Source organism: Seriola lalandi, unplaced genomic scaffold, assembly GCF_002814215.2.
Source record: "Seriola lalandi dorsalis isolate HSWRI2012SDOR001 ecotype SW California unplaced genomic scaffold, Sedor1 jcf7180002054937, whole genome shotgun sequence".
NCBI lineage: Eukaryota > Metazoa > Chordata > Actinopteri > Carangiformes > Carangidae > Seriola > Seriola lalandi.
The window spans coordinates 1,163,777-1,187,686 of record NW_019525489.1 but is presented as its reverse complement, the minus strand read 5'-3'; the positions used below and the strand labels follow the sequence as shown (position 1 = coordinate 1,187,686).

The following is a 23,910-nucleotide window of genomic DNA, read 5'->3' as shown; positions in this document are numbered from 1 at the left end:
GGTTGGGGGGGGGGGGGGTTCGGTAAGGCAAACAAGGATAGCAGGAGAACGACAGAAAGACAGAAAGGTGGAGGAACAGGCTGCTCTGAGTATATATGTGAACCCAACAGGAAAGCATTGAGAGGGCTTCCAGCTATTGTATCCAGCGTTTATCAGACGGCATTCCAAACGAGTTTTAAAGAAAAAAGTTCAAGTCCAAACAAAACAGAATAAACAGGAGAATAAATAAACTAAACTGTCTTCGCTGAAATTAAATTACATTTTAAAAGGACAAAGGAACTGTCCTCGGGACATGAAGCTGTGTGACTGTGTTTTCAGCAGAGTTGTATGCGACACTGGAATACATTTAAATATTGTTACGTAAACTGGAGTGTCTTCATTTTTTACAATCATGCAAACTGACTTTTAGGTTGTCACTTTCACAATGAAGTGACCTTTTCCCTTCTATAAATGGCTTTCTGTGTAAGAGCAGAAGCCATAATTTATCCCCAGACCCCACATTAATACAATGAGCTCAAATGTCTGTAATTGTTGTTTAAATGTAAGTGAGTCATTGATAAATGGTTCCTGGCTGGACGCCGTCCTCCCAGAGGGCGAGGGATCAAACGGTGCCTGGGAGTGGTTGTTCCTGATGACATAAAGAGCTACTAAAGAGCAAATAGATCTTCCGCATGATACACCAAGCAAAGGTTGCTAACGACAACCATAATGATTTCTGAAAATGATCTCTGTAAGGGATAGAGTTGAAACAATTCGTCGATCTATTCGTCAATCAACAAAAAAAATGATTGGCAACTATTTTGATATGTGATTTATCATCACTGAATCAAGGTCAAGCAAAAATTACAAACATTTTGCTGGTTCCTGCTTCTTAAATGTGAGTTTTTGCTGCTTTTCTTCTGTTTTATATCCATATAAATTGAATATCTTTAGGTTTTGGAAAGTCAGACAATATACTGATGACAATTCACTGATTTAGAAGGAAACTTGTTTAACAATGCTAATCTAAAAAAGGTAGAGAAACTGTAGCCTAATATCAACTGAAACAAATAACCTTCCCATATTGATTTAGAAAATGCAAACCCTTCAACAAATCCGTCCAATATGAAGCATCATAGAGCCTTTGTAAGATTTCCTTATTGTTAAATAGCACAAACTACAGATTATAAATAGGTCCAAGTCTGAAAAAGGCTCCCAACTCCATTGATTTTGTTTCAGAATCAGACTTAAAATGTGCTAATAATGACCTAGAGATTGTCAAATTTTGTATCAGAGACTTCATGACCTGACAGTAGCCAAAAAGGATGAGAGGTTAAAGCTATTCGAGCCACCTCAGACCCATCGCAGCTGCCCAACTAGCTGCTTTTGCCACTTGGCGTTTCCTGAGTTGTCTGAATTACTTTTGTTGTAGTAGGCCTCTGAGAATTGGGCTTTCATCTCAACAATAACTGTGATGATGGGTTCTGTCAAATAAAAACCTGGAACGCTCTGTAATTCTGTCTGAGCTGCAGCACTGCCATTTCCCTTCTGTCTGTTGTCGCTCCATTGTTCTTCCTCTTCTCAGAGCAGAAGATAATTGGGGAAAATGGACAAAGTGACTCATTTAGAAAATGACTCCTTGTTCATATCAGACGGCCGGTTTCAGAAAACACAAAAAGGGACTCACTTTGAAAAAAAGTGTAACAATGCTAAATATTAGGAACTTTTGAAGAGTTTTATCTGAACTTTTTAACTCTGTTGACAACTGGCCAAACAACTGGCGTCATGTCAGGAAATGTTGCAGATCAGTAACTATACTGTATATCACAAAATAACCCTGTGGACTGATGTGATGTCCAGAGGTGTAGGTTTTTCAGAGTTGAACTTTCCTTTTTAGTATTTCACATGAAGAAAACACGCCTGGCATCTCGCTGTGATCAAACACTTCAAACTATTTTCAGTTAAAACGCTTGTGGCTGCTCAAAGTTTTTCACCTCAAACAATGGACCCCTCAGACGATCATATTTACAAATCAACTCATCTACCTCAGATCAAAAATAAGAGCACCTTGTTCTCGCCGTGTGTTTGTGGCCCTTTTGTAAAATATATTTTAAAAAAATCTTCAAAGCTTGAGGCTCGAGGAGATGACAGGCTGTCAATACACAAAGGGATGTGGAGAACAGAAAAATAGTATGGCAGGAATTTCAAATCAACAGTGAGTTGCTTTGACGTGCACCATTCTGCATCCCCAGTAAGACGGAAATAAACAAAATGAAAACTTCGATTAATGTTAGAATCATTTAAATTAGCTCATATCCAGATGAAGAGTCTAAAGTATGACAGCTTTCAATAGTAGCCAGGATACAAGACTATGCATATTTGTTAATGTTGTCTTTAATGTAGGTATTGTGTCAATGTTTAGATGTCCAGATTTAGTATGTGTCTATACTGGGAGATAGCAATAATTGGTAGGTGTATATGTAGATGAATATAAGTGCAAAGAAATAAATAAATGAAAGTCTCGGGTAAGAAAAGGGGATGCAAAAATGGCGCTGCATATGAGAGCTGAGACACAAATCAAATGTGAAAAAACTAAAAACATCACTGGCCAGCAGTGACCTGATTAACCCATCGATTATCCACAATGAACTGTGATTGGCTAAAGCCTGCAGTGGAGTTTCATCTGTTTGGGTTTTCAGATCTTTGCAGGTATGATGCGATAACGACTGTGATGTCAAACATCACAACGGTGTGACGGGAAAAAACTCTCGCTGTCGCCAACAATAAATCCCCTTGAGAATCACTCAGTCACTTTCTCCTGTGGCGTCATGTCTTGGTGTAACTTTAACAATCTTTCCAGCGTCTCCTCGGTGGAGGCAAAGGGCAACATGTCACCAGAAAAGAAAAGACAAATGAGAGAGAGATCTCCAAAAAACCTTGATTCAACGTGATGGAGTTTCCTGGAGTTTGATGAAGCTCTATTTACTGACAGACTGAGGAGACTCAGCAAACTTAACGGATTCACTGAATTACACTTGATAACAAAAGTTAGTTGATGTTATACTGGAGACGTGAGCGCCCTGATTCTGTTTTCAGAAGCTACAGAAGTCTTTGGAGAACACGGCTGTCTGCTAGATCGAAGCTCCTCGTCCAGGAACAAAATGTGTGTGTGACTGTGTGTATGTAGTGCGTGCTTTTGGCAATGTGCGGATGTATTCTTATGGCTGTTTTACACGTGTGTGTGTGTGTGTGTGTGTGTGTGTGTGTGTGTGTGTGTTTTGGCATCATGTATTCTTCTTAGCAGACGCTCTCCATCAGTACTGATGGTAGTAGTCGGGTCCATCCACTCCGTACAGCTCAGCCAGGGTCCTGAACCTCGGCCCCCAGTCGTTCAGGAAGTCGTAATCCAAGTTCGAAGCGGTGGAGGAACTGTCCAGAGAGCTGAGGCTTCCGGCTAAAGACTCGGGTCCCTCGTAGCCATAGATGTGGAGGGTGTCGTACGGGATGCCGTCTCTGTCGTGGTCCGCCTCGTCTTTCTTCACCTCGATCATCGCGGCCATGTCGCCCTTACATGCAGTGGGTTGAGGGGCTTTCTGCACCATGGCATAGAGAGAGGGGTGGGGGTGGCGGTCCGGGTGGCGAAGCAGGGAGCCGTCGTGGCAGGCAGAGGTGAGGATTGAGACATCGTAGCTAAAAGAGAGAGGAACACTCTGTGTTAATTAACTGAACGCTGGTTCAACTCCTCATCGAAGGATGTGATCATGAGCTGAGTTGATCTTATTCAAAATTAAATCAATATCAATGAGGTCAAAAACAAACAGAATTTTGAAAAAGGACATTAACCACAAACCTAAGTTTATAAAGTATAATATTTAATCCTATTTCACAACTAGAAAGGAAGATTTTATTTGTCTAAAACATGAAAATCATTCAAAAAGTTCTAAATCAAGCATGTTTAATAGTATGAGAACAGGAATGTCAATAATAAAAAATTCAGTTTACTTTCTGCTGTTTGTCTTGAACATTTCTGTGATTTGAGGTTGTTTCTTTTGACAGTATATGGTGCAGTTACTATGGATAGTTTAGAGGATTGCATATGGTTTTGATACTATTTAAATATAGATTGATTAGATTCAGATTAGATTAAACTTTAATGATCTCAGTCGGATAAACTGGGTCAGCAAATTTATAGAAGAGAAGATAAAGAGTGCAGATGGGGAGAGTTAATACAGTGTATGACATTGATACAAGAAAAATCAACAATCAGGGAAAGAAATTATTAGTTTATTAGTTTTTTAAAGCTCAGATTTTAATCTATTTTTTTGTTGTTTTATGGCTGTGCTCTAAATAATAAATAAAAAGAGACTGTCAAGTTTTACAAGTTATTACGAAAGAGAAAATAAGCAGAAGGGCGTTAGTGTTTGTTTTCGTCCACATACCCGTTAGTGTCCATCTCTCCTCCTCCCTCCTCGTCGTAAGTGACCAGCTGCTCGTGGATTTCCCCGCTGTTCTTCATACTGGCCAGAGAATCCTTCTGGTAGCGTTTCCTCATCACAAACAGGATCACTATGACTGAGAAGCAAAGCACAGGAAAGTTCATTTGCCATGTGTTCACTCTCAGGTTTTGCTTTCACACGTTCATCAGTATTTGAAACACGGTAATATAATGTTATATTAATACAACAAAATGGGTTTTTAAAAAAGGACATTGTTAATGGGCAGTGATTGACAGCCAGTGCAGACCTCAAGTTATATCCATGTGAGGTCTGACCTTGCAAGATTAAAGTTGTCAAAAAAGCATTCTAGGAAAAAACATCACATTCAGGCCGTATATAAAAGATTTAAAATGTGAAATCCCCTCTGTTGCATGTCTCATCTGCTAAAGGAACAAAAACGAATTGATAGAAATTGAAGGCATCCGCCGAGGAACACAAACACAGAGCTATTATTATACCACCTTTCATGCTGGACCAACAGTTCTACGAATTTAAAAACATGAGAGAAAATTAGGCCAAAGCAAAACAGAATAAGGACGGGGGCAGGAAACAAGAGAGGAAAGTGGAGCGCTACCAAGAGACTAGAAAACAGAGTAAGAACAGGAGAGAGAATGAGGAGGGAATGGTTTAAGGTGTCTGAAACATTCGCCCCGAGCATCTAAACCTTAAATGAATCTACTCAGCCAGAGACAGATAGAGAGAGGGGAGCACAAGAAACAGGAAGAGAGAGTCAGTGAAAACAGGAGGGGGAGGTGGGAAATGAGAAAACAAGGTGGATTGAGAGGGGGATGAGAAAGGAAGGAAAGGGAAGCAAGTTTGGACCTGGTAGATGATGAAGAAATAAACAAGTGAGTAAGATAGAAAATGGAGGGGAGAAAGAGGAGAAAGGAAACAGAGGAAAGGAAGTCAGAGAATAAAGATAAGAATGTACTGCATGTGCAAGAATCTTAAAAAAAGAAAATCATTACAATCTGTTTGCGTTCAAATTATGTTAATTACAACTCGTGTGCGTCAAGAGCAAAGACGGAAGCGGCGCAACATGGTAAGAGAGACAAATTTCACAGAAGAAGAAGAAGGTCAGAGTGGATGGAGGTCGACAGAGAGCGCTGTTCGCCTCTCGTTTCCTACCAACAGTCAATTCGCGTTACCGTACCAACACAGAGATGGACATTAATGTCTTCCTGGTTTATGATACGGTTTGTGCAGAAAAGCGAACGAAGCTGAGGGAAAATAATGACTGTGGTTGGAGAGAAACGTGCAACTAATTGTAAACTGCAAAACTTCCTTCCCCAGTGTGACATGAAAGGTTCAACGAGTTTAATGGGCATGATGGGTAGCAACCCTTGAACACCTGAATGTGTGCGATTTTATCTCCCCGACCGCCAGCACCAGTGATGACTTGGTCTACATTGGTCTGATTAAGTTGTACTGATCAACTGCAACGGGGCCAGAAACTGTAATGTGCGTCTCAAGCTTAACTGGAAAGGGAATGGTGAAACTGGGAAAAGACCGAATAAAATACAGACTTACATCTTCATTTTGTCCAAACTCAGCTTATAAGAAAGTGGTGTAAAAGAAACTAAAGTCTTTCTGACTCATGTCCTGCAGCGAGAGAGCGGAGGAATGAGGACAAGGAAAAGAGAGGAAGAGGATGAATAAAAGGAAAGGAGAAACAAATAAGGAGAGAAAACGACTGAGGGAAGAACGAAGTGGGAAAAAACAAAACAAAATCAGGGCTGCGGAAGTCAGAAAAGAAGACAGATGAGGAGAGAAGGAGGAGACGAAGGATACATTTGACATTAGATTAGGCCTCGAGCCTCAGTCCCGATATGAACCTCTTTCTCTCTCAGCGGACGGGCAGCATTAGCCATGCCTTTTAGTTGAGGGCGAGCGGGACTAATTTAAGTTTGCATGGGAAACCAACAGATTAATCTTTTACAACACATGCTCTGCAGTTTAATAAGCTCTGGAGATATCAGACTTAGAGGAATGAGAGAAGAGAGAAGAAAAAAAAAGGAAAAAGACAGAGCCCCTTTCTTTGTAGAAAAACGACTGAGAAAAATGTCTTTTGGTGTCAAACCCAACTTCTTGTGAGAAAATGCGCCTGTGAATGGGAAGCACGGTAAATTGCTTTGGGCCCTGGCAGATAATGACAAGTGCATTAAATAGTTAATCTGGCCTATGTTGGGGGTGTTTGATAAAGAGAAAGAGAGACAGAAAGGAGGAGAGAGGGAGGTAGAGAGAGAGAGAGAGAGACAGAGACCCAGAGGGAAAGAGAAAGAGGAAGAGAGAGATGAAGGAAAAAAAAACTGAGGGGAAAAGGCGCGATAGTGAAGGAGTGTATTAATAGTTAATAGGTTGAGTGTTTGGTGGTGTTTGATAAGCAGACGGCACCTAAAGAGCTGATAAACTCTCCTCATTACCACTCCTATTCTTCTGCTGCTTTTCCCACAATTCTCCTCTTCGACCTCTTTCTGTCTCGCTCCGTCTCTCACTTGGTCTCGTTCCACCTCAGCTCTCTGTCTCACTCGCCTCTAGTCTCTCTGCCTTTTTCACCCCTCTCCTCCTCCCATATCTAAGTCTAGATATACGTTTTTTTTTTTCCATCTGTCACTCCGCCTCCGTCCTTCTTTATCTTCAACTTCTTCTTCTTCTTCTCTTTCCCCTTTCTTCCTCAGCACTTCTCATCCCAGATCCCTCTTGTTTAGCCAACTATCTCCAGCGTGCCACTCAGCCAACATGACAAGTGTCTCTTTTTCCCCCAGAAAAAAAAAAAAAAAAGGAGCAGGGAGCGAAGGTATCAAAGAGAATATTGAGCTCACAACTGCAGGCATTATTTCCACATCCGCCGCTGCATTATTCATAAAACCAACAACACCAGGAGGGGAAAAGTTCCCCACAAAACACAGATCTTATTTATCGCAAAGCAAGGGCAAGTGAATCTGTGCTCATGCCTTAATCACTCAGAGCTGGCTTTTTTACATCTATCATTGATGCCATCTTCATGAATTTTCTCAGAGAATAAAAACGCTGAGGACTTCAAAAAAAAAAGAAAAAGGCTTTTGCACCTGTTTGTTAGCAGATTGTGAGACAACCATGTAAAATTCAGTTCATCAGCAATCGACATTTTCTCTTACATGTCTTACACAAATGCCCACATATTAGTGTTTGATAATCCCTTAACAAACCCTGAGCCAAACAGGAAGTAAAGCATTTCATATTTCCCCATGTTTGGAATAAATTTGTGTTTGTTTGAGATTCAGATTTGTTTACTTCCGACTACAAAAAAATAATAATCAGCTGAAACACCAGTTTCATATATTTGGCACTGTACACGGTAATGGAAGAAAATCATATTCCACAGAATCATTCATCATGTTTATGTTAGTTATTCAACGTTTTGCTGTTTAGAAACAACCAAAATTGAGGTGACCCCGTAGCAAGTCTCAGATTCGATTCAAATGTGTTATGCTAGCAGCAGCTAGTGTAGCCTTCAGCCTCTGGGGCTACAGAGGTCTTTTCAAACTTGTCTTCAGCCCCAAATGACTCTGACTTAAGTGACACCGCTTTAGGACGAAGCATCAGACTTTTCTCCCTCTGGAGCCGCAAAAAGGCTTTTTGCAACTTTTTTCACATGTGCACTGGTGCTCTCAAACACCTGTAAACACTCTGATGTATAAAGGTATATAAAGGTGTATAAGGTGCTGCTGAGCACTCTTAGGAAGAGCAAGAACATAAGACGATCTCCACCCTGAAGAAAACACTGCAGGTGATATCGGAGAAGTTTCCATCAAAATGGAGACTATAAAAGAAAGACAGAGGAAAGAGGAAATCAAGAAAAGGAAGAAAAGAGAAATCTGAACTTGAACCTACCCAGTATGGTCAGGATGCAGAGCAGAATGGCGATCAGGGCGTGGACACTCACTGACATCCTCCGAGCACTGGCTTTGCACTGCGTAGGAATCCGCCTGGCGTCACAGCGACACGACTACATCGGGAAATTAATTGATTAATCAAGCAGCTTTCATTAACGGTTCGTCCATCTAAATCACAGTACAAGCTAAATCCCTGCGTGTGATTAGATACTCTGACTTTCACTGGACAAAAACTGGTGAATTCGATCAAATAAAACGATTTAAAGTGAATTTGTGAAATCGTTTCAACACACACACACACACACACACCTTGATTGCCAGTGTGGTAATACTGGTCTGGATGGGCCGTCCTCCGTCACTGATGCGCACATCCACCTTGTAATCCTTGGGGTCATCCAGGCTGAACGGGCCTTGTTTCACCATGATGTCTGCTGAGTTATCTGCACAAGGAAGCGTATAAGTATCCACGGTGAATGTACAAAATATCGCAACCACCTTTGCAAAAACAAATGTGCATCTCCTTCCTGCAAAAATCCATGTCTAATTTGTCTGACTCATCACCTTGTTTCACTGAAGTGTATCTAATGTTCACCTGCTCCGTCTATAGAGTCTACTGAGTCTATTTTTACAGCGCCGCGCTCCGCAGATCAAACAAGATATGAGGTACGACGGCAGGAAGAAGAGTCGTTACATAAAAGCTGACAGATAATTTGTGATTATCTGTCAGGTTGGTGCGTTTAGGATTTGAGTCATTTAGGATTATAGATTGTGGCAGCACCTTAAAAACCTGCAACAGTGGATCAAAAACAAGAAAAAGGACTGAAACATGTTGAGCGGAACAGAGCGACGTCTCCATCTGCAGACCCGGCCAACAATGCAGCCATTAGTCAAATCGTCATCGGGCAGAAGTTTCCTGCTGAGACGATTGGACAATATCCCACTGCTGGAGGAAGTTTGGAGAACACAATGGCAGGAAAGACCCCTCTGAACACTAAGACATACTTAGACGTACTGTGAAACTCTCAGACAAAGAAACACACTCTACACATGCAGCTCTGGTTTAGGGACAAGTTTAAATAAAAAGAAAACCTGGATGTGTTTTTATATTGGATGGGTTTTTATGAAAGGAGACCCAGCACACTTGGCTCAACAGTTTTATCCATCCTGAGACTTGTTTCACATCCTTCAAAATGAACTCTGACTCATTTGGACGTCTCGCCATGATCATTAGTGGCAGCAGCGACGTACCGACTGAAAATGCAGCTTTGTTGTAACCTGAATAAAAGACGCAACTTTATTTCAGCTGCAATTTCACACCTGAATTTCCTGCCTCTGTGTTCTTCCACTTTACTGGACAAGCTTTGTATATGACGGGCTGTGCAGTTATCTTCCTTTGTTCCTCCTCTACCAGACCTGTCCTTATTAAAGAGAAAAGTCACTGAAACAACTTTCTCATGAAGAAATATTTCTTGTCCACACAGGTCACAGTTTGTTCTCACTTTGCTAGCTCATTAGCTTGTTTGCGCTCAGGACAAAAAGTTTACACATCTCGCAGACAAGATATCTCAAATCCCACGGACAAATAGATCCCAAACTATTTGCCCGGTGAGATACTGGAGGTATTTTCAAATGACCTTTTAATGAAAGGTCAACGTGTCTGACACCCAAATGAGATTCATACGGCCACTTCCGCAGATCCAGGTTTGTCAGTATTGTCTACAAGACAACATGTAGTCACTGAAGGCGTGTGAGTGGGAGGACATGGGTACAGATGAAGCCTTAACTAACTGAATAAAAGATGAAAACAGCTTCTGTCCCCCTTCATCTCTCCCCTGCTCTTTGTCTCGTCTCCTGCTCCTTCTTGGTTTGAATTCATCTTGTTCCCGTCTCTCTGGATTCCTGCGTTTGTCTCACTGTCCTTTCTGTATTTCTTTTGTTCTCTCCGTTTCTCTCCTCCCACTTCTCATTAGCCCCTTTCTCTCTTCATCTCCTTGTTTTCCTTCCTCCTCCTCCTCCTCCTCTCTCTTGTCTGTCTGGTATTAATGCAGCGAGCTTCATGTGGCCGCCTGGTCTGAACACCAACACCAAGACACAGGTCCTGTCACTTCACTGTGAAAGCTACACTGACTGCTGGAATGTGCATGTGCGTGCGTGCGTGCGTGCGTGTGTGTGTGTGTGTGTGTGTGTGTGTGTGTGTGTGTGTGTGTGTGTGTGTTTGTGTGTGTGTGTGTTTCTGGACCCCATAATGAAAGCATGGTTGTTTTTTGCAAGTTTTAAAGAGCTGGTAGTTGATAAATATTTTAGGAGTCTTCACTTTGCAGCTCTTGTTGCATGAGAGTATATATGTGTGTTTGTGTGTGTGTGTGTGCGTGTGTGCATGTGTGCGTGTGTGTGTGTGTGTGTGTGTGTGTGCAGTGTTTGAGGTAAGTGGTGTGAGGTGCTGTCAGATGAGTTTTTTGGAGGCACAGGGGAGAACAGAGGTTTACACTGACAACCAGCACTTATCAAACAACTATCCACCTCCTCCCCTCCCCTCTCCTTCTTTCCTCCTCACCTCTCCCCCTTTTTTCTTCCCCTCACCCTCCCTACTTCTCACCCTTCTTCTCATCTCCTATCTTCCTCCTCTTTTCCTCTTCTCCCCCCTTTCTTTTTAACCCTTCATTCAAACATTTGATGTCATCTTTTCCTCATGTCCTCCTCCTCTCTCCCTCTCTTTGGACAACCACTGTCCTTATTTCCTCTTGCATCCCTTTTCCTTCTGTTGTTTTTCTCTCCTCTTTTCCTCTGTCATCTCCGGTCTTGTCATCTTTTCTCTTTTTGTCTCTTTCTTCTTCTCTCTTCCCCCTTTCCTCTCACTAGTTTTTTCCCTACTCTTCCATTTCCTCTTCATGTTCATTTCTGTCCTCATCTCCTCCTTTGTCCTCGTTTCTTATTTCATTCCTTGTCTTTCTCTTTTCTCTCCTCTCCTCTTTTTCTCTCATCTTTTCTCCTGTTTTCTCACCTTCTATGGTTATTTCACCTATTCCTGTTAATGTTCTCTCTTTATTTCTTACCTTTTCTTCCTCCTTCCGTCTTCATTCATTCTTATTTTTTCTTCTCCTTTCCTATCTCTTTTTCATCTCTTGTTTATCCCTCCTTATTATCCTCTCTCCTTTACGTTTGCTCCCTGTCCTCATTTTAACACAGTCCCACTTTAATATTACCCGTCTCCCTTAATCGAGATCTCTTCCTCTTGCCTCCTTTCATCTTTTCTTCCACCTCTGCCTCATCTGTCTTTCCTTTTGCTCTCCTCCATCTTCCTATTCCTTTTCTCCATCGGCTCAACATGTCAACCCCTCCAGGCAGGAGCAGAGAGGAAATGGATGAGGCAGATTCCTGCTTTTTCCCCCCTCTGTTTATCTTCCCTTCAATATGTTTCAAATTTCACTTAAATTAAACAGTAACACTTCACCTAAATCTTTCATCTGACTACCTAAGGCTTTCATCTATTCAGACTTTTAATATTTGACTAGAACAGTTGGTAACACTTTTCCTCAGGCTTTCATGTATTATAAGTGTATGTGATGATCAAAAATGATGAAAAACTGTTTTACTTGTGCCATTTTGTGTCCTAAGCTGAATAACCCAAATAAGCTTTGGAAATCTGACGTAACAGAGCACCAACCTTTGCCTAAATATCAATGTCTGGATCAAAGAAAATGTTTCAGACCGTCATCTGTGTCACAGTCTGTTTATCCGAGCTGACATTTCTCAACTTGTACATTTATATCCACACGTTTTCAGTCCAGATCTGCCAGCGTAGATGCTGCTTTGAATTTAGGATAATCTTTTGGTAGCAGAAAGATCTCTTTTCATGTTGGGTATGATGGAACTAGCACCAGCCAGATACTGTGGCGAAGAATACAAGTGTAACAAGTACATCAGGTGGCGTATCAGAAGATCCCTCAGCATGTTTGTAGCAGCAGCTTGTCACGGATTTGGTCAAGGATGAAATATCTATCACTTGGTGGATTGTCATTAAATTTGGCAGAGATTTTCACGGCGACCAGAGGATGAATCTGAATGGTTTTGGGTCGGTTGTGACCTCCGGACTTTTCGTTTATCTCCACCATGAGGCCCACACTTGGTGTTTTTTAAGAGAAATGCTCCAAAAACTATTAAATAGATTGAAAAAATATATATAAAAATAAAACCGTTCACAATAGTACAGAAACTGTACTCTAAATTACTGTTTGTTTGTTTGTTAGTTAGTTAGTCAGTTTGTTTGTCCGTCATTGTATTTCTACATTTTTAGTGTATTGTGTTTTATGAAACTGAAAGCTTTATATTTTAATTATATTGTGTAAGTAAAAGTCCAACTAGGGTCAAGCAATTAGCAATAAACTCTCAGTGCAGCGCATCAGTTTCATGATCTGTATTGGAAGTATGTAAAACTGCAACATCACTATCAAATAAAAATAAAAAATAATCACAAAAAACAAACAAAAAACAAGGTAAAAACACTCCTTTACCCTTTGGTGATCCCTTCACTTTTCATCTAGCACCATTAGAAGGTCAAATCTTTAATTTGTTCAGTGCTTTAGTTCAAATACTTGCAAAACTAATGAAATTCCCATCAGATGTTGGCATTCAACATTAGCATGCTAAAAGGCTAAACTAAGATGAACACAGCTAAACTTCAGCATGTTAGCATTATCATTCTGAGCACGTTGGTTAGTATTTACATCAAAGCACAGAGCTGCGAGCTGAAGAATTGTATAAACACACACAATGTTCATATAGAGGAATTAACCCGACTCATTTAAAACATTTGACTTTGTCTTATATTTAAATGAGTTTGGCGAAATTCCAGTCAGAACAGTACACTGCCCGTCAAAGTCTGTTTCATGCTTGATCAATAAAGCGTTTAAATTGTAAGCTGCAGCCTCATCTTTGGACTACACACTTAATCAAAAGCTAATTTACTGAGTGAGTACTCTCATGCATATCCCTACATTCCTCTTGGCGCAGTTTTCTATGGACACATTTTCCATGATTTTATTGTGAAAAGCACCCCACCAGCGCTGTGTGTGACATGTTTTTTTAACACCCTTAGCTGGGATGAGTTCAGAATACATAGAGAGTCATCTGCAAGTCCACCGAGCCACTTGCTCTCATTACTTTCAATATTTGCTGTTGTGCATTCTAGACAGCACTTATGGTCCCAGACAGGGTCTCTAAATCCCCTGTCTGGCCGGGAGAACCAAAGCTTTGAGAAGTTAAAATAATTTCAAATTTCAGCAACAAAGCACTGTGCTTCAAATGGAGTTTCAGTTGTTGCATAGCAACAAGTGCCGAGGCCAGTGCTTTGCCTTCGAGCACCATTTAGAGCAACAAGCAAGAAAGGAAAGGTAAATATATGCTCGGTGCACAAAAAAAGACTTACTGCCGTAGTCTTTGATGGAGAAGTTGGAGCTCTCGCTGCCCAGGCTGAAACTGAAGGAGGCCGGCTGGTCGTCTTTGTCTGCGGCTCGCAAAGTTCCTATCACCTGAGAACAGACAGAAAAATGTAATTTAATAAATCCATACTAAAATTTAATTTACAGCAAATGCAGTTTAAATGTACACAGCATATCTATGGTTTGTGAGATGAGCACTCTTAAGACACATACTGTTGACATGTAAATTACATTCCCTCATCTTCCAAAACGCTGGTGATGGTTGTGTTTAGACATTCAATCTTTTCCTCCAAATTCAAACCTCACTAATTTGAATGCATCTGAAATTTAACCAGGATACGTGCAACATAAGATCAATCTGTTCCTCACACATTTAACTTCCACGTATTCTAGCTGCACCTCCTCCCTGCTGTAAGTATAGGAGAAAAACACCAACACTTTGCATGGTAGGTTGACCTTGCATGAAAGTGTGTGTATATGAGCACTTTGCATCGCTCTCTGGATTGAGGAGAAAAAATGCAGTCCATTTATCATTTACTCAGGAAATTGTGGTGTTTTTCATGAGACCAAACTGAATACTTTGTAGTGTGCATGTGTTTTTGCTCAGCTGCCACTGTGGTGTTCAGTTTGTGGCACAGATGTTAGTGGGGATCCTGTTTTTGAACAACACAACAATTTCAAATAAATCAGGTATCAGGTATTGAAACTGTTTAAACCCAGTTTATTATTAGGTGTCTATCTGTAAATATCCACTAAGAGGGAAGGGCTGATACAGAGGTTGAAGTAAAGCCACAAATCTTTTTGAACATCAGCCGAGTTGAATACAAACCTACCTAAATCAAGAGATAAACTACTGGAAACAGGTTTTTCTTACCGTTTTAGTGACGTCGTTCTCACAGACGAAGATCTCGTCCACAACCAGTTCAGGCTTGTTGTCGTTAATGTCCTGAACTACAATATTAACTTTTACAAATGACTCCAAACCTGCCGAGAAGAGACAACAGCACATGATTAACTGCGGAGCACTGGGGCTAATTTTGTGAATTTGTACTGCAGCGCTGAGTCGGCTGACAATGGAAACAGTCGATAGAAATGCACAAGATGTTTCAATGAGCAGCCTGCAGGAATTCTACAGAGCAGACAAACGCTGGAGGACAAAATAAATCCTTATATGTAACTCTGAAGACGTAATGTAATCTTATTTTTATGGATTTGTGGTCTTCAGTATAAAAGCAAAACAAATCCATCCTGTTAAAGCGGAGACGGTAGGAGACAGGTGTACCACCAGGACAGGAAATGATTCTTCAAATCACCGTCTGTTCCTCATCGTTTTCTTACAGCGGCTGTTCAGTTTTCCCACTGTGCATTATTTATTGAGAACCTGATAAATCCTGCAGGGGAGCTCATTTGGAAAATCAGTTACTACCTTAAAAAGAATTCCTCTACATTCAAGTTTTTTCTGCTTAATTATTTATTTATTCCCACTTTTGTCTTGTTTGTCCTCCACCTTAATGGTCAGATCTGGCAGCGATTAGCCAAGATAATGATCAGGTGTGTGTCTCTGTGCATTGATGGGACTGATTAAGGTCAACTGACTGAAAGCATTTCTATTTGTGAGCTGTTTGTTGGCCAGTTTCTTTTGTCACATTAAAGCACATTTATTTTGCATCACTGGTGTTCTTTTAGAATATTCATCTTTTGATAAACGTGTGGGTCTGTTTCCCGTCTCTTCTACTGAGATTTTGAAACTATCTTTAGTACAGTACATGTACTGTATATCGAGGACCTTGTCAAGCTCAGGGGACCATTGTGTTCCTTAAACATCGTGACAAGCCACTAAAATAGATCTTTGGATTTCATTCATTGCAGGTCTAAAAATACAGAGTTTGGTTTGGAAGCTGTGAGTGAACAAAGAGACCCACTAATGTGATTTTCCTGCTTACTCTCTCCTTCCCGTGTGGGTCGACCAGGTGTTTTTGGCAATGTGTTAAATCTATAAAAATCCCTGTTAATGTGTTACACTTGCATCCCTCAATAAATTCAGAGAAGCTTGTTCAGTGAATAACAAGAGAACACATCGTCTTTTTTGGCTTCTTTAACTGCCTCCCTGTATGCACATTACCGTTGTTAGAGGAAACACATGGTTCTCATTTTTCTTCTGAGCATCTATTGTTTAAAAGGAAACAGGATTAATAAACCCATGCAATTTGTGTGTGTGTGTGTGTGTGTGTGTGTGTGTGTGTGTGTGTATGACGTACCACTTGGCTCCTCCTGTGCCTTAACTTGAAACATGTGTGTGGCCTCCAGCTCTCTGTCCAGTGTCCTCAGGGTGGACAGCTGACCTGTCACCTGGTTGATGCTGATTGGACAGTCTTTGTCTGGGATGGAGTACCTAAACCGAAAGAGAGCAAGGGATCAGTGTAATCCACTGTGCAGAATTACAAACAATATTAGTTATTTTTGGGGAGTTTGCACAGCGCTGTACCGTATGCTCTTGCTGGCTCTGTCAGGATCCCGGGCTGTAACTGTTCCTATGTTGCTCACGAGCCGTTCTTCCACCACATTGAAGGTGTAGATGGGCTGGGAGAAGACTGGTGGCTCGTCCACATCCAACACTCTGATGTTTACCTGTCAATTTAAATCATTCATAGCAGCTGAAAGACAGTTCTGACTTGTAATTTCTGCACATTTGCACAACATTAAAGATTTAAATGGACTGCAGTGGTTGGACTGAACTCCTGTGTTTTTTTCTGGGCTCACAGGCTCTTCAGGGGTTCTTAAGACTATACAGTATTTACAGAGAGAAAATTACATTTCCTCATTTCTAAATCAGCTACTTCTGAGTCAACTTCACCTCTGTAATATGTAAAATTGGAAGTGACCTTATTTATGACTCATAAATCTTACGAGTAACAGCATTTCCTGTCCACTAAAGCTGCGATGCAGGCTGCAAATCTCTGCCCTCAAAACCAGATGAATTCACCCTGATTTTGCATGAGCCTGTGATACAGCACCTCCTCTGTCTTTCCCATTCTTTAATAGAAAAGTTAATGAAAAGCCGGGTGATAACATCCCCGGAGGAAGGCTTAAAGACTACTGATGTCCTGTATGAGATATACCTGGGCTGTGGTGACAGCACTTTTCGTGTTGTCAGCAGGAAGTATCAGCTTTTCTTTCACTTGAATGATGAAACTGTAGCTGCTCGTGGTCTCGAAATCCAGAGCCTGGGGAAAGAGGTGAATGGTAATTCAGTCCACAGCAAGTCATAAATCAACACTGATTACACCAGGATTTGATTTTAAATTGATCATAAACAACCAATTATGAGTTCTTCTCAATTTTGCACTTGCGCTATATTTACATGCACAAATATATTTGTTCAGTTTTGTGGCAACCTGCAAAGATGCATAAAGGGAGTTGAGCAAAAAGGGGTTTAAGAACAACTAAGACAGAAGACGACAGGTCTCCTTCAAACTATGCACAATGAGTGTTGTTTCATTATTATGAAGGCTGTCAACAAATCAGTGTGTTCAGTTGTAGGTTACAATATTTCAAACACTGGATTTCTAAGATATTTCATAGTTTCTAAAAGAGCCTTGAACTTGATTACACAAGTGACCTGCAAGGCTAATTTCTACCTCTCATTAACATGCACCTCATATTTATGCTGTCTACATCAGATGCAGCAAGGCTATATTTATACCACTTATTTAAAATGCTTCTGAAGTACACACTGAAATCCTGAACTTCTCTGCAGCACACTCACACAACATCACCTTCCCTCATTAACAAAATGTTTTTAATGTCTTACTATGACTTTAGTTACTGTAACAGTCTTGATGCCACTTCTTCTCCTCCACAGATACAAACTAATATTTTCCCTGTTTGGACTGAAGCTCAAGACTGTATTTATCCACATATCACCCTCCTGTTTTTGCAATAGGAACACATTGCATTTGCTCTTCATTTTTCTATGTGCTCTAATTCATCTCTATCATCCTCCTCGGTGCATTTACACCTGCGTGTGTTCGCTCAGGACAGCTGTTGATGCCAGGTGTAAAAAGGCTCTAAGTGTCACAACCCAGCTACAACAACCCGGTGAAACTCGTACTCTGGATTTAAGAGATACAGTAAAACGCCGGCTTTTTCCCTTCCATGTTAAATATGATACCGTAGCATGAAAATACTTCATTCCTTTCACTTCTTCAACATCTGCACAAATTGAGACTTGCGTAGTGGTACGGATACACTTTCATGTCAACGAATATGTGACAGCAAGCAGTGCTTACTGTCACATTTCTGCTGGGATTATCATTTCTTTCCACTGTATTAGAAATAGCCCACTGTTCAGTTAAATGTTTTTTTTTTTCTGGCGGACTGTTTTATCTGTGAATGGGAAACCACAGGTAGACAGGAATATTCTGTTAACTGGATTATTCATGGCAACAGGGATACTCAGACACAGGGTATCAAAGGCATGTGTAAACAGCTTAACAAGAATAAGACCTTAACCGTAGTGTGGCCGATAGCCGGCTTACTCTGTACATGTAAACACAGCCGGTGAGAAAGATGAGAGGGGCTGCAGAGCTGAGGGGCGAGTTGAGCAGAGAGGGAAGATTGTGGTGCGATTCAATTCCAGTCCAGCGTGGGTACAAGCTATTACAGAGCTCATTTCATTAGGAATACATTTCCAGCTCTCTGATGTCCTAAATACTTTATCTGAAGAGCACAAACCAGTCAAGTAAACCTGCTAACATCGCTGCAAGTATGAATATCTTTGCTAACCAGGAGGCCGAAGCTTTTGGATTTGAATTTGGTAAAAATACATAGCTGTCATCCTGCAAGAAAAATCTCACATTTGACTCCACAAATTTTCATTTTCTGATGTAACTGGAAGCCATCCAGCGGCAGAATGTGTAAAGAGCCACATCCAAGAAAAAACACCTTTGAAAATGTCAGTACATTAGAATTGACATTTAGCTATAATCCGATGCTCTTCACTCTTGGATATTTATAATGTTAGCTTATTGTAATGATTGCACGTGAGCTTTCCATCAGTTTGGGGGCTGCAACATGAAAGTGTGACTATCAAAAACTACCTAACTCACCTTCAGTTAATGTTGCATTAGCTATAAAAATGAACTTTCCATGTGCTGGTTGTGGGAGACCCACATGTACCTCAGGGGGTAATTCTTCAATTGCCAAAAGACAGTAATTCAGCTAATTAAAAAAAGAAATGAACAGAACATGTGTTATGCCGATCTAGAGCATATTTAATGTCTCAAAAACCTACCAACCATTATAGCTGGAACATCTCCACACCAAGTGTTGTGACTGAGCGCTTGTGAAAACTAGTTAGCAATAAGCTAACAGAAAGCTTAACGTCATTGATAAATGGTTAAAAGACACGAAGCCTAAATAAAAACAAGGATAACTATGTCTCGTATGAATTCACGTTCACTTCTTCTTTCTCCGCGGTGAACGCAATAATGCCATGACTCATTTTTCAATGAGGTGAAACGAAGAGGAACCTAAGCACATCTGAGACGGCTGTCGGAGCATGTTGGATAGAAAAAGGTTGGGAACCACTGCTCAACTCAGCATCACAAAATGCAGACAGCTAATATGGCAGCAAATTCACTTAAGGTAACAAAAAAGAAAAATCAAATCCAAGTGAATCAGTATCTCCACGTTCTTACCAAAAGCAAATTGCAAAAAAAAGACTTTAAAAACATTTTAGCCTTGAGATATCAGCTATTCATTCTCCACATGAACCACCTACATGTCTGAGCATGAGGTTGCCATCTTTGTTAGGGCTGAGCTCAGCACTGAACATCTTGTTGTTTTCTTTGGGGATGATGAAGATGGGCTCTTTGTTATGGATCTGATCTCTGTCCTCCAACTCCAGAGTGCCGATCTTCTCATTCACCTTGTGGTCCTCTGGAACCTGCAGTTCATACATCTCTGCAGAGGGAAATTACACATCAGGTTTAATGCTGAGACAGTTACACTAATTCTGTTAATATTGTGGAATCAACTGTGCTTTCAAAAATAAGAGCAAAATATCGTGGTTTTTTTTAATAAGCGTGTTTCAGATTTTCCTGTTCCTTACTTCGAGTGAAAGAAGCTTGGTTGTCATTGATGTCTGTGATGGTGATGGTGACAGAGGTGGTGGCCGTGCTGCCAGAGGCCATTCCTCTCATGTCCTGAGCTTTAACCACCACCACATACTGACTCTTAGTCTCCCGGTCCAGAGTGTTTATCTTGCAGCTGATTATACCTGCAGAGACAGAGAGAGAGAGAGAGAGAGAGAGAGAGAGAGAGAGAGAGAGAGAGAGAGGCAGGCAGACAGGGTGTTACCTCTGAGGTCAACTCTGACTCATATTCAAGTAAAAATAGCCTGTACATCTACAGCTCCCCCAAATTAACATGTTAAGGAGGAGAAATGAAACCATGTCGCTGCAGGATATGCGATCACGCTGAACCCACCTGTGTTTTTATCAATATCAAAGGCAGAAAGGTCTCCGTCCGGGGTCAAAGAATACTTGAGGTCTCCATTAGCAGTGGTGGGGTCATCAGCATCAGTCGCCTTCACCTCCACTACTTGAGTTCCTAGATAAACGGAGGAAGATAAATGTAGAAAATGATGAGCATCGCCAATAACACATCACGCTGCAGCATACAGTGTTCAAGAGGTTGATTGCTGTTTGGCTGATTGATGCATTATGATTATGTGCTAAGATTGTGTTATTTAAGTCACAACAAGCCTTTTTTTCCACAGAAAAAATGGCCTAATGATTGTGACATGTGTCAACATCATGTCTCATTTTTTCCATGACTTTTCACAGTCTAGCATATTTTTAATCTGAATTCTCACAGGATAGTAAATGTCAAAAAGAAACTTTTTTGTGCAAGAATTTACTTCATTTATTATCTTTCTTTTTTTCCTAGTCTTCTCACAGAGCCTGAGCTGGTTGGAATACAGTGATGTTGTAGACACTGTAGTGATACAGGGCTACACAAATTTAATATAAAAAACAAGCTATAAGCAACCATCATTTTCAACCTGATAACAACCGCTGATTATTTTTCTAATCAGTTATTTTTCTCACCTATTGACGACCTCTCCGAAATGGATCCATTGAATGTTCTGGGGAAAACGGGGCTGTTGTCATTGATATCCGTCACCTGGACGACAAAGTGCCCAGAATCCTCTATCAGCTTGTTGTTCCCATCATACATTCTGGCAGTCAGGTTGTACAAATGCTTGTGTTCTCTGTCCAGAGCCCTGGTGACAAACAGGTCTCCCTTTTCATCCACTGTGAAGATGGAGTTCGCTCCTTCACCTTCTATTGTAAACTTTTTCACCCCCACCGCCTTGTTCGACTTCAGCTGCGAAAGAAAAAAAAAAAAAATTGAAATAAGAGATGACTGTGTGGAGTGAGGACTGAATTTATCATCAGACTTACAGCGAATTTCTACAAATAAACTGAGTATTCTAGTAAAAATCACTCAGATATTCATTAAAGAGTTGGTTAGCAACAAGTCAATGCCCCAGATTCTCGGCATGCCACAGCATCAAACTGAATGGAAGTGACAGAAATACCCTTTTGCCTTTCCCTCAGACAGCCATGGGAAGGAGATTATCAAACGCTTTAAGACTACACTGTAGAAGCTGGGCCCAAGAAGTGGACCAGAATCCTAAAGAGGATCCCACAGTGAGGTCAAAATGTTGATGTTAACTTACTTGTCCTATCTTGTAGGGTATGGGAGCAGGTTTTTCTTCTTCCACATAGAGAGAGTTCCAGATCCAGTCTCTCTTCTGCCTGATCAGGACAGGATGGGACTCCTTCTTCACAATCTCAACAGGGCCTCGTTTCTCCGCTTCCACCGCGGGAAGGCCAGAGTCTTCAGCAACGACGAGAGAGACGGAGAAGGCCATGAGCCCCGTGGTCCACAGCTGGAGCCAAGTCATCATCTGTGGCAGAAGTTACGGGGGAAATGGGGGCAAAAGAATGAGTAAGGGTCGGAGGAGGTAGAGGGGAAAACAGGAATAAGAGATGTAGGGGTGCAGAGAGGAAAATGGAGGGAGAGGAAATTAGAGAGGAGAGAGGGAACAGAAAAGAAGAGAGAGGAGATCACATTAAAACCCACTTATCAGCTGAGGACAGACCCCGTCACTGTGCCAGGGTGAGACTCAGAGTGAAGGCCAAGGACTCGCTGTCCCCTTACAGTCCGCCGCGGAGCTCGAGGTCTAGCTATCATTTAGGACCAGGGCTCTTAAACCTTTTCAGCCTGGGACCCAAATGAAACATTTAGCCTCTCATCATGGGACCTGGGCTGAAAGCATATCACTACTGTGGTCGTATGGGGATCTATTAAACATAGGCCTGTGACCCATTTTAGGTCCTGACCCACTGGTGTTGCATGAGAGAGAGAGAGAGACAAACAGAGACGGAGAGAGGAGCTGACATTAAAACCAAATAGGATGTCTGTCTTTATCAGCCATTAGAAAGGCCATTTTCCGTAAAGGGACTGTTTGACATTTTGAATTTTTGATTGCCGTTTTTCTTTCTTTCTTCTTTTTTTTTTTTTCTTTTAATACAGCACGTCAAATTGTGGGAAAAAAAAGAAAGCACATGGGTGTAACATAGTAAGGGCTTTGTAGCTGATACCAGTTCTTGATTCAAATCTGGGATAATGAGAGAAGAACGGGTCAGTTTTGTACATTAATTTTAAAGTCAAATACGATCATGCTCTGACAAACGATGGTAATACATCAAAGAAAACGCAGCCTCCTCTGTGTTTCATTAAGACAGCTCCATTTGCACAACAAGGGCCCCAATGCAGAAGACTCTGGCAAGGCCAATGCATATCAGTCGCGCTTCAAAAAAAATAAAACAAGTTGAATTTGGATCAACCTTTTTTTTTTTTTTTTTTTTGGGTGACATTATGCAACATCATCTGGCAGCAGAATGAACTGTATTTCATAAGACAAAGAAGCAAACACACGTTCCTGGTAGATTACTTCATAAGACCTTGGGATCATCGAAATGGAGGATAAAACTATTTGTAATAAATCAGTTGCGAAACTCCACTTTGTAAAAAAACAAAAAAACTGCTGTTCAGGGATTTTTTTTTTTGGCATCAGGGAAGGGTTCAAACCTCTGACCTGTATCTGCACTGCAGCTACACACACCCATCAGCACAACATTTGTTTAAGGCAGCACCGTTTTCCATCATGCAGACGAAGAGAAAATAAAGAAAAACCAAACTGCTACAGAAATAAATCAAATCACTGAACGATTTTGAAATTTAGATCTAACGATGGAGCCACAGGAAAAGTCACCCAAACTTCACGACGGAGATCAACTTTCACAGCAAAACCTTCCACCAGTCGTCATGTAACAAGATGTAAAAGTCAGGGTAACCAAAGTGATTAGGATTCATCCTCTGGGGACCATGAATGTCTGTGCCAATCCATTTTGTACATTTAGAAACGGCGCTAGAGGAAAGGTGAAATACATTTCACAACCGACATTTTACTCAACTGAACTTTCTCTATTATCACACGATTTTGGAATCGTAATCGAACTCAACACAAACGATGGCAGATCTAAAAACCAACCAACTCCAGCTTTAACAGCACTGCTCCATTTATTCAAACACAGCTGACTTCAAAGGCTGTGTCATGTGACCTCGCTACTTAAGGAATAGCTTCTCACCACATCGCTGGTGTATTACATCATGAACCACTGATCTGGTTTTGCGATGTAACACAAAATAATCCACAACATTCACTCTCCAGGCTCCACCAGTGTTAACTAACAAACACTAAATTATCCCGAAAACAAGGGAATAGAGTCAAAGAGTAAAGTGGAGATTTTGGTGGAATCCACCTTTAAATTAAAACCAACCTTCATCTGATTTATGGTTTTTGATTGATTACGAGTTGGAAGACGTTTCACCGTCTTGCATCAGCTGTTCCTGCCTGCGAGCTATTTTAGCACTACTTAACCAAAATAAAAATGTATAAGGTAACGTCCACAAACACCAGCAGGCGGGTAAACTTCAGCTTGTCCTCCCCGTTCTGTCTCTCTATCTCCCCCAGCCCCCCACCCC

General features: G+C 41.1%; 1 protein-coding gene across 1 annotated transcript in view; it reads right to left on the bottom strand.

Moving 5' to 3' along the window:
* Window positions 1-902: 902 nt before the first annotated feature.
* Window positions 903-23,910, bottom strand: part of cdh5 (cadherin 5) — a 31,174-nt gene continuing 8,166 nt past the window's right edge. Inside the window, exons 2-15 of the mRNA XM_023393503.2 lie at window positions 21,536-21,766; window positions 20,901-21,180; window positions 20,278-20,400; window positions 19,901-20,068; window positions 19,571-19,752; window positions 16,908-17,012; window positions 16,274-16,416; window positions 16,047-16,180; window positions 14,663-14,772; window positions 13,776-13,878; window positions 8,660-8,790; window positions 8,349-8,463; window positions 4,419-4,551; window positions 903-3,669 (exon numbers count right to left, since the gene is read on the bottom strand). Of these exons, the coding sequence (XP_023249271.1) occupies window positions 3,294-3,669; window positions 4,419-4,551; window positions 8,349-8,463; window positions 8,660-8,790; window positions 13,776-13,878; window positions 14,663-14,772; window positions 16,047-16,180; window positions 16,274-16,416; window positions 16,908-17,012; window positions 19,571-19,752; window positions 19,901-20,068; window positions 20,278-20,400; window positions 20,901-21,180; window positions 21,536-21,766 (2,334 nt within the window). The 3' untranslated portion in view covers window positions 903-3,293. The remainder of the gene's footprint in view (window positions 3,670-4,418; window positions 4,552-8,348; window positions 8,464-8,659; window positions 8,791-13,775; window positions 13,879-14,662; window positions 14,773-16,046; window positions 16,181-16,273; window positions 16,417-16,907; window positions 17,013-19,570; window positions 19,753-19,900; window positions 20,069-20,277; window positions 20,401-20,900; window positions 21,181-21,535; window positions 21,767-23,910) is intronic.